At 30.4% G+C, this 11,465-nt stretch overlaps 1 protein-coding gene across 5 annotated transcripts in view; it reads right to left on the bottom strand.

The window, feature by feature from the left end:
* Nucleotides 1-11,465, bottom strand: part of LOC145316371 (nephrin-like) — a 64,179-nt gene that overhangs the window by 44,280 nt on the left and 8,434 nt on the right. For all 5 annotated transcript variants that reach the window (XM_080156821.1, XM_080156819.1, XM_080156817.1 and 2 more), the window contains exon 2: nucleotides 4,670-4,810. In XM_080156821.1, coding sequence (XP_080012947.1) covers nucleotides 4,670-4,810 — 141 coding nt within the window. The remainder of the gene's footprint in view (nucleotides 1-4,669; nucleotides 4,811-11,465) is intronic.

Raw genomic sequence — 11,465 nt, 5'->3', positions numbered from 1 at the left:
TAATACAAAAGTCCCCAAAGTTTTATAAAAATGTTTTCTAATTCCTTGGCTTTTCAACTTGAGGGGGCTTTAGTTAATTTTGATTAGTTGTTTCATTGAGTTGAGTGTTCAAACGTTTCAACCAATAATTGTGAAATGAAGTTCTGTAGGTTAAAAAAAACCGCGAAAAATACACCAAAACCACATGAAGGAGTGGTTAGAGGTGAATTGTACATAAGAGTAAAGTTGCTTAAAATTTAAAAATATGAAATTGTTCTTTTGGTGTTGAAACTGTAAAATGAAGTTTGGTAGTAATTAAAAAAAAAAATCCGCGAAAAATACACCAAAACCACATGAAGGAGTGGTCAGAGGTTAATTAGTGTTGAAAATTTAGGCCCTCTTTCTAACAGTGATCATGTTATGCTATTAATCCATAGTTGTGTTGACTTTTTAGTGAATGAAAATAACGAGGTGAAACTAGATTGGTCTAAAGCTAATTATGATGAGATGAAAAACAATTTGTTAAATAAAAACTGGTTAAATGTTCTTAACAGTGATAATATTGAAAGTAACTGGCAAAGTTTTAAAAGTGTCATAAATGAAGTAATAAAGAAGAACGTTCCTATTAGTAACAGAAGTGATAACAGCTCTAAACCAATTTGGATGAATGGTCACATTAAAAGATTACAACGTAGAAAAACAGTTTTGTACAAAAGGATGAAAATTACAAACAGTGATAATGATAAAAAAGTTTACCATGAGACTGAAAAGGAACTTAGAAAGGCAATAAGAAGAGCTAAGAGGAAAATAGAGGTCAAGATATCCAAAAAGAGTGGAAATGAGGGCAAGAACTGTTTTAACAAATATATCAAATCAAAGTTAAGTAACCACACAGGTATAGGTCCACTAATTGATGAAAATGGTCAAGTTACTGGCGACAGCAAGAAGATGGCAGATATTTTAAATAATCAATTTAGCAGTGTGTTTACTTCTGATACAGGTGCTTATCAAGATATACCTAACATGAACGTTGAAGATGAGTTAATGAGGATTACTGTCACTGATGAAGAAGTTAGAAACAAGATTGACTCATTGAAATTTGGTAAAGCTCCAGGTCCAGATGGAATTTCTACATCAATTTTAAAGAATTTAAAAGAGCAACTAATTGAGCCTCTTAGAATACTTTTTCAACAGTCTATTGACCAAGAGTGTGTACCTGAAGACTGGAAACGTGCCAAAGTTGTTCCTTTATTCAAAAAGGGAGCAAAGGGAGTTGCAGCTAATTACAGGCCAGTATCCTTAACCAGTACAGTATGTAAATTACTTGAAAGTATTATTAGAGATGCAATAACTGACCACCTTATAAGATACAATCTTTTGCGAGAATCACAACATGGATTTACTTCTAACAGGTCTTGCCAAACTAATTTAATTGAATTTATGGACCTTATAACTAAATTCATTGATGCTGGAGACCCTGTTGATGTTGTATACCTGGATTTTAGTAAAGCCTTTGACAAAATATCCCACCAAAAACTGTGTAGTAAATTAAAGGCTCATGGTATAAATGGAAATGTTTTGAATTGGATCAAGGATTGGCTAACAAATAGAAAACAATGGGTTACAGTTAATGGTTTTCTATCTGATGAGGCTGCTGTTAGCTCTGGTGTCCCACAGGGAAGTGTTTTAGGACCTATCCTGTTTATCATTTATATTAATGATATAGACGAAGCAGTGACAAATCTAATTGAAATGTTAAGAAAATTCGCTGATGATACAAAAATAGCTAAAAGAATTAAAAGTGACAATGATAAAGTGTTGCTACAAAAATGTCTGGACAATCTTTTTGAGTGGAGTTCAAAGTGGTCAATGGAATTTAATACTAAGAAATGTAAGGTAATGCATTTTGGCAAGAATAACCCAAATTATCAGTACAACATAAATGGAGATGTGTTGCAAAGTGTTGATACAGAAAAGGATATTGGTGTGAAGATTACTTCAAATTTAAAGCCATCTGAACATTGCCAAGAAGCTGCAGGCAGAGCAAGATCTGTTCTAGGTCAGATTTCACGTTGTTTCCACTACAGGGACAAATATGTATTTTTAAATCTTTTTAAACAATATGTTCGTCCACATCTCGAATTTTCTAGTGCTGCTTGGTCACCATGGTTGCTTGGTGATATTAATATTCTGGAACAAGTTCAAATCAGAGCCCTTGGTATGATATCAGGCCTGCAGGCAAAAGATTATGTTGATCAGTTGAAGGAATTGAACATTTGGAGTTTACAGAAAAGAAGAATTATGTTTGACTTATTACAGGCCTATAAAATTATTCACGGCATTGGTAATATAAAATGTAATATAAAAATGGTTGGACAGAGATCTCAAAATTCTAGAACAACAAGGTTACAAGCAGATGAATTCAACCTTACTAAGGAGAGATGCAGAATTGATTGCAGAAAAAATTTCTTCACAAACAGAATAGTTGAAATTTGGAACAGTTTGCCTAGTGAATTAAAACATACAACGCCAGTGAAAAAATTCAGAAGCAAGTTAATAATATGGATGAACGAGCATAAGTTAACCGATATGGACTGACATCTTCTACAGAACTTCAGAATGGAGTCATTGAAGATTATACCATCAAGTAAACCAAGTAAGTAATTATACATAAAAGCAAAGTTGCTTAGAATTTAAAAATATGAAATTGTTCTTTTGGTGTTGAAACTGTAAAATGAAGTTTGGTGGTAATTTTAAAAAAATCCGCGAAAAATACACCAAAACCACATGAAGGAGTGGTCAGAGGTTAATTGTACATAAAAGCAAAGTTGCTTAAAATTAAAAAATATGAAATTGTTCTTTCGATGTTGAAACTGTAAAATGAAGTTTAGTAGTAATTGAAAAAAAAATCCGCGAAAATTCCCCCAAAACTGAGTATACACAAATAAGCAAACTTTTAGTTTTTGCATAGATAGACATTTCATGTTTTACAATTTTTTCTCTAAAACCAATAGTTTTTGAGTTATTGAATTTTGAACCGTTTTGGCCAATTCTGGCCCACTGTGCAATGGTAGAAACTGATGAAGACAAGATTGGATAGATTTATGCATCTTATGAGTGTTTGTATACACGGATCTAAAGGGATAAGACATTGGCCGATAAATTGATGTACATCCCCATTGAGTATACGTAAAATAACCCCTTCTGTAGATTATAATTAGTGAAACGATTAGACACTCAACTTAATGAACCTACTAATCAAAATTCAATAATGGTCTTTAAAGTTGTTAAGCCAACGAATAAAAAACGTTATTGAAAAAATTGGGGACTAATGTAATATACAGCCCAATGTCCTCTCTCTCCATGGTTTATTTAAGTGTTTATGCCAAATGAATATTCCTACAGTGTATACTATAATCATAACCTAAAGAACTTGGAAATTGCTAATCTGAAGGGTTTGTACACTTCAGGAAAGCTTAAAAAATGTCTTAGGGTGGTTTTAGGCTAATTTTCTTCCCTCACCTAGAGGCTATGTGCGAAGCAACCGTGCTTTTTCTTGTCAATTCTTTAGAATTTGAATATATAATTGGATATAGCACAAAATTTGCCTTCAACTTTTCTGCTAGCCATAATATCTTTGATTTTTCTACAGCATGACCCTCAAAAAAGTATTTTTAAGCATCTGCAGCCCTTATTTCTCAATGAATAATTAAAAAATGCATATGTCCTTGTTCTCTATAGTATTCCACGTAAGTAGATATAAAAATATTTTTTTTTACCTCCATTAACACCGGAGATTTTTAGTGCTAAAGTTTTGAAAAAGTGACTGAGGAAAAAGTAACTTTTAACATGATACGACTTTTTAAGCAAAATTAAGCTAGAAATCCTTTTATTTTTGTTACTAGCAGAAACTTTATACAAAAATGAAATAAAAAATTTAGTTTTTGAGTAAAAAGCATTTTTTTACGCATATTTTTTGAGTCTTTTTAGTTTAATGATATTTTGAAAAACTTACTTATTAGGCAAAATTGTTTAAGATTAAAAAACCAAATAAATCTCTATGAATATAGCAGGAAAATTGTTTTTGTTTCACAATCCTAACTTTAATAACAAAAAAGTTATAAAGAAAACAAAAATAAAACATAATGATTTTTTAGTCTAAAAAGCTTAATTTACCCCTTATTAAATAATTGAGATGTCAGAAAAGTAGGCGGAGCAACTGTCATAATTAATCCTTTTCTATAAATAAGGGTTAATAAATAACCTAAAATTTGCAAATAATCAATTCATTCAGTAGTATTTTTTGCCATTAAAAATTTATATTTTTTGGTGGAATAAAAAAGAAATATTTAGTTAACTTGTTTTTCTTTGTGTCTCATTATTCCATTGCCAGAAAAACATAATATAATCATCCAAAAAATAAGAGAAACAAAAAAAAATTCTTTTTCTCAGTCACTTTTTCAAAACTTTAGCTCTAAAAATCTCCGGTGTTAATGGAGGTAAAAAAAATATTTTTATATCTACTTACGTGGAATACTATGGAGAACAAGGACATATGCATTTTTTAATAATTCATTGAGAAATAAGGGCTTCAGATGCTTAAAAATACTTTTTTGAGGGTCATGCTGTATAGTTGATATTTCGAATCAATGCATATTTTGTATAACCTTCTACATTAAAAGATAATTACCTAATGTGAGACCATCCTTTGTCCACTGAACTCTCCCCTTGAGATTGCCGACCTGACAGACCAGGACAGCTGTGTCCCCCTCTGCCACGCTTGTGTTGCGGGGGGTGCGGATAAAGTACTGCAGCTCTGTGTGACCTCCACCTGAAACAATTATTTCATTTTAATTTCATGTTTAGTAGAAAAAAAACAGGTTTTTATTTAGTTATTAAATCAGTTATGGACTGTACATGTATTTTATATGTATATGCACTCTCGTTAACCACTGAACCAATTGGGATCTCTTTTTTTAGGCAAGCTTCTAATAGGTCCTGTGATGGTTTTAGACTATTTTTCAGGACCCTAGATGCTAGCGGCTTAACCGCTATAATAGTGTTATATGTAGTATTTGTTTTTGTTTTTGACTAAATCTCAAAAAAAGTTTAATATCTTTTAGTTTTAAGAATATAAAAGTAGAACAGGGCATTTATTATTAAGTGCATATTTTATTTGTAATTATTCAACATTGAATGCAAAGATAAGCCTACAAACAATCTAAATAAAAACACTATAAAACCCTTTTTACAGTTTGCAAATTGGAGAAGGTTTCTGCATTGCTTTATAAAACTCCAGTCAGGTTTGATAAAGTTTTATCAATATTGTTTAAGACTTGTTTTCCCTAATACAAAGGTATCTCTCCACTGCAATAATTCCCCCCATACCCTTCAATACAAGGCAAGTGTCTTCCCTAGTTCTTCCTTAATTTACCACTATCATAAACCATTCTAAAGATTGTTTTGTAAACATTTTACTTTCCATTACTTTCTTTTGATCCACAACAACTTTACTTTAGAACAAAATAACTTTCAAAATGGCATTTTAAGATACCTAAAATTATGTTTGAAAGCTCTTTTTAGTGCCTTTTTTTTGCCGAAGTATCTCGAATGACTTCATATTAGAAGGGTCCATTATTATAATATGACGTCATTCAATTTATCTTCTCTTTTATATGCTTTATAATGAGCTTCTAATGTTTATAAATACACTTTTTAAATTTTTTTCATTTTTTAGTACAAAATTGTTTAAAAACCTGCAATACAAGTTCCTTTTACAATTTCATTTGAATGTTAACCCTTTTTTTCTTTAGAATTGCAAAAATATTGCATTTAGAGGAAAGAAAATTATGCCTGGCCTTGGAACTAGGTAATCATTTCAGGAACAAACTTGGAATTACATAAAAATAATGATGCCAAAAAAAATGCAGAAAATATTTGTTATTATTGTTGCCGTGAAAATGGTTTATTTACACTTTTCATTTTCATACTTTAGTCCTCCAGCATTTGGGAATAAAATAATTATAATATCATAAGAAAAATATACACTGCATGCAATTAGCAAAATTGACTGTGTAAAGTTGAACTTGCTGACTTTATGATTGAAATAAAAATATTGCCTACTTAACAAGAGCAATGATATTTATTTTAGTGCAGCAATATTACAAAAGTGTTGGTATCGTACTTATTGTATAGAAGATATGTTTAGCCTTATTTAATAATTGTAGTATGGAAAAAATGTCTTAAAGTAATAGAGAAATTAAAACTCTATACTCAATCAAAGGATTGACAAACATTGATTATAGAGTAGTTGTGCTATTAAAACTATTTTACACCTACTTACAGAGCCGTAAAAAAAGAAAAATAATATTAGGCTGACCAAATAACGTCAGCACATGATATTTGATTGATTCTACTATTTTAAATCATTAAAATACGAAAAATTTCAAATTTGTAAAAATATAAATTACTGCAAATCAAAATATTTTATTCTAATAGAATTGTTTTTATCAAATAAATTTTGCCAATACTAGGCCACCAAGATAGGCAAAAAGTTAAAGTAAAAATGCATAAAAACATTACAGAATTGTAGCACAGAGAGTAATGAAGGTCATAACCCAGCTTAACAAGGCCCTTGTCATGTATTTATAGTGACAATAAAAAAATTAATTAAAGACAAGAAATCATATTTTTTTTGTGGTTAGTAAAGGGTGCACAATATATATAGGATGAGAGCACACATATTACAATATAACACATGATTTCATTTTCTTTATGGCTGCCCTCATTCTCTTCATATTGTAAAGGATTTTTATGGTATTTTCCAATTTTCGCCTATGGGCCAACCTTACCCCCCCCCCTTCCTCAAAACTTTATTCTATTTCGTGTATGCGGGGCTTTTCTGTACCCTAAACTAACCTAACCTTTAAGCATCCCAAGGCTATCCACAAGAATAAAAATTGATTATGGAAGGGGGGGTTTTAGGTGGACCAATTTGAAAATCAGGAATATTACCATTTTTATTTGCAAAGCTGGGTTCACAAGAGATTGAAAATGTTCCAACTTTATGAACAATTTATATAATTATTATTAGTTCAGAACATTTTATATATTACATAAAAATCTATGCAATAGGTTAAAGTTAATCTTTTCAAAATTTGTACCTCCAAAATGTGAATTTTAGTCATATTTGGTTGTTGATTATTTTTTATGATCTGCTGCCTTTAAATTAATCCCTCCCCAAACCTATACCAACAATTCTTTGAGTTTAGCCTACCAAAGCTTTTTTTAAACAATTGTAATGATAAGATTAATTTATCATCCATTATCTTATCCATGTACTCCCTGATGATAGAATAGTAGGCAGAGAGAGAGGGGACAAAGTCCCCAAAGTTTTTATAATAACATTTTCTTATTCGTTGGTTTAACAACTTTGGAGACTTTAGTAAACTTTGATTGGTTAATTTATTAAGTTGAGTGTTCAAACGTTTCAACCACTAATTTTAATCTACAGAAGGAGTGATTTTGTGTATCATCATTGGGGATGTACATGAATTTATCGGCCATTGTCTTATCCCTTTAGATCCCTGATAGTAGGTAGGTGAGTAGGAATATTTGAAATGGATGATTTTTTTCACAAGTATTGAAAAGTCTGATTTATACTGATAGTCCAAGAACTCACTAGATTTATCTATTTCAAACTATTGAAAGCAAAATTTTAAAACTCTCAGATTTATTACAATAATTTATCTATGTAATGTTGGTTTCTCAAAAGTAAAAAAAAAATATTTTCATAGCAAAGCTACTCTATAATTCTTCAAAGTTATTTGCTGAGAAGTACATTTTATTCTATATTGCACTAATTATCAGGGATCTAAAGGAATAAGACAATGGCAGATAAATTGATGTACATTCCCAATGAGGATTTAAATTTCTGGTTGAAACATTTGTACACTAAACTTAATGGACCAACCAACCAAAATTCAATAAAAGTCACCAAAGTTGTTAAGCCAACGAATAAGAAAACGCTATAAAAAAAATTATGGGGACTAGTGTAATAAACAGTCCAATGTTACCTCCCTCCCTGACTAATTATTATTCTGGAAATCAAATAAATTTAGATTGTAATACAGCTTTGCTATCACCAAGCTTAATTGTCCCTGTTTAAATGTAACAAAACTTAAAACGCATTAGGTTTTACTTTTTATCATGTAAAAATATTTAGCAAGGTTAATTGAGGAATGTTTGGTAATTTCCCTTTATACACTTGTGGATCACTCAAAATCCCCAATCCTTTCCATTAACTTTATTGAATATTTGGTCATACTGCTAAGGGGATAAATAAACTGCACAATTATTTTAAAGGTAGGGGGGGGGGGGGGTTGTGCTCCAATGGCAGCTGAAGGGATATTTCCAATTGTTTACATTTATAAATTATTAACCAAAACCTGAGCAAAAAATTGTTTAATTTGATTGATAATTTGCCAGTCAACCAAAATGACTCTAAATTAATATAGGAATAAATAAGTGTGTGTGTGTGTGTGTGTTTGTGTGTGTGTGTATGTGTGTGTGTATATATGTGTGTGTGTATGTCAAAATAATTATCTGTTGCACTAATGGATGTAATGTATTGGTCTCAAATGAATAATTATAGGAAGCATTATTTTTTGCCTTTTGTAACTAACTGCCTTCTAGGCCTAAATAAGGCATATTTTTATTTTTGTCTTTCATGTAAAAATGCAAAAAATACTTAATACTTACAACTTTAGTGATATCTAAAAATACTTTATATTTCCCTTTACAAATCATCTTTTTATATTGTAATAGTAGGACGTCTATTTTAGTCCCTATCAAGTTTCGACACTCAATTTTCCTGTAATTGTCTCCCAAAGGATGACAGATAAAAAAGTAAAATGTTGTACCAAGAAAAAAGTAAAAATTTTAAATGTTTAATATTATTTAGGTTTTGTTTTAAAGAAGATATAGTTTTCAAATGATTTGTTTTATTAAATCAATCATTATTATTAGAGCTAATTAACCACCTTCATCTAAATTTTGTAGCTGGACAAAGTTTCTAAAAAATCAGCCATATAACGTTATAAAAATGAGGGAGATGAGAGGAGGGAAGTGGGAAAGAAAACCCCTAAAAAATGAGATGGATAATTCCTCATTTTTATGACGTCACAAGACTGATTTTTAAGACATTTGTCCAGCTATGGGGGGGGGGGGAGGGTTAGCCTGGTCCAAATGGTATTGTTTGGGGACTAGCGAATGTGAAATAAATTGTGTTTAATGTATTTGTGTAAGACTATCAGATGATTGCTGTGTAATCTAATGCTAGGATAATCTCCTACATACATACTTTGCAACATTTATACACACACACTCACACACACACACTCATACACTACCTAGTATTTTGCATAGGGTGTAAATCAGCCTTTATTATTGTCAAGTATTAGTTAGAAGTAATAACAATCATAATTATGGAATTGTTATGACTCTCTCTCACTTGTGTTCTTATATAGTAGCGAAGCTTATCTATATTTAGGGTATATATAGTCCATACGTCACTGTGTACTTTCATATTTCAAAATCTAAAAAGCTTTTTCGCGTTATTTCCAGTAAATAATCTAAAAAATCTGTCAAAAAATTTTGCAAAAATATGCTCTCACTGTATTAAAGAACTTTATCTTGTTAGCTTGTAATTGCTGCGCTATTTATGGACATGATTATCTTTGTTTAATATTTATATGTTTATTACTGTAGAGTAGATAATAGGATTAAGTTTTGAATCTCATGCATAATAACTTTAAATAATTAAAACTAAAGTATCTTGTTTGTTATATTTTAAATAATAAAAAAATATTAATCCTCATTTAAAAACACAAAAAATACAATTTAATAATTAACTGTATCTTTTAAAATTGTTACAAATTTTAATTTTCCATTATTTCTTGCTTTTTTAGCCTAAATGTTGACTGTAAAGAAATAAAAGCAATGAAGGGCCGACATTAAAGCAATGTTTGTGTGTTAGGAATAGTGCTTCAAGGCAACAGGGTTCGACATAAAGTTTTTGCGATTTTTTGCGGATTTTTACAAAATAAATTTTTAAAATAAATATTAATGTAAAAATAAAAGAATATTGAAAAAATATAGAGAACATATAAGATAAAATAAACAATAATCAAAACCGCTACCCGTATAAATCAATGTTAGCCAGCTGCAAAAGGTTTGTGAAGCCTTTCTTAAAGAAGCCAAAGCTTTGCAGCTGCTGGCGGCGGCTGCGGTTTGTATACCCCTATTTTAAGAATTGAAGTGATTATGCTTGCAACATTAAACAAAATGATTATTATGGTTTTAATGGCTCTCGTTTGCATCAATTATTATACTAAATCAGAATATCTACGATTCTCACATTCTCTCTCTCTCTCTCTCTCTCAATTCCCCTTACTACATATGGGAAATTTAAAACACAAACAATGTATTTAATTCTTTTTTTAGTTTAACTTAGAAAAGCCTTGTATGATAGGTGCGTTTTTTATCTGAAAAGAATTGCAAATGGTGAAAGTTTAGGGGGTGCTGAAAGGTCCACAAGTCGGTTTGTAGGACAATACCACTCATTTAATACGTCTTTTTAACAATTTACTTGTCTGGATTTGAATTATTTTGTTCTACCTTTTTATGAATGAAACGGGAATATGTATATTATAATTTGATGGGGAGCCAAAACTGACGGAACCTTCCAAAGCCAAATCATCCAATCTGCTTAAGTATTCTAGCACTTTAATATAAAGGTTTCTTATTATTCTTAAAGATGCTATCTTTAAAATATGACTGAAAATCTAGTATGAGAACAATATAAATACATACATTCTTTTAAGAAATTTCTTTGATTTATTACCATTGAAACCGAGAGCAAAATGTTGAAGTGTTACGAGGAATTTTTATTAATTGTACTCTTGAGACAACATAATAACGTAGTACTTTAAATATTCAAGCATTTTTACTTAAAATATTATTATTATATTATAACTTCGACCTTAGCCACTAGTATACCCGGCTCTTCATTGGGGGGAGAGGGGTTGACGAACCACATCCTCAATAAAGTCTACACTGGACAAATGCTAACTTTTCCTCAAAAATTGTGGAACGACCAGTTAAGCCGTTGGCGAGATTTTAAATAAAATATTTATCTTACTACTTTTTTCTAAAGGTAAACGACATCTAAATAGCTTCTGTTGTAAAATATAAGCCTAACTATATAAATCTAAATGTAAATTTGGAAACTATGAATTTGAAACAGAAATATTTGGTTACAGCCACGGAATGAAAGGACAATGGCCCTTAGATTAATCTACATCACTTTCTTTCCTCGGGAATAATAGGCTATCAAAGGCAAACTGTTAGATATTTAAATGGGGATAATAATACTCATTTATTGTATCGTATTATGGACAGCTTTCCGCGGATAAAAAATGAAAAAA

The sequence above is a fragment of the Acartia tonsa genome, chromosome 4 (assembly GCF_053477335.1).
Source record: "Acartia tonsa isolate MP-2025a chromosome 4, ASM5347733v1, whole genome shotgun sequence".
NCBI classification, from domain to species: Eukaryota; Metazoa; Arthropoda; class Copepoda; order Calanoida; family Acartiidae; genus Acartia; species Acartia tonsa.
This window is presented reverse-complemented; position numbering and strand designations above follow the sequence as displayed.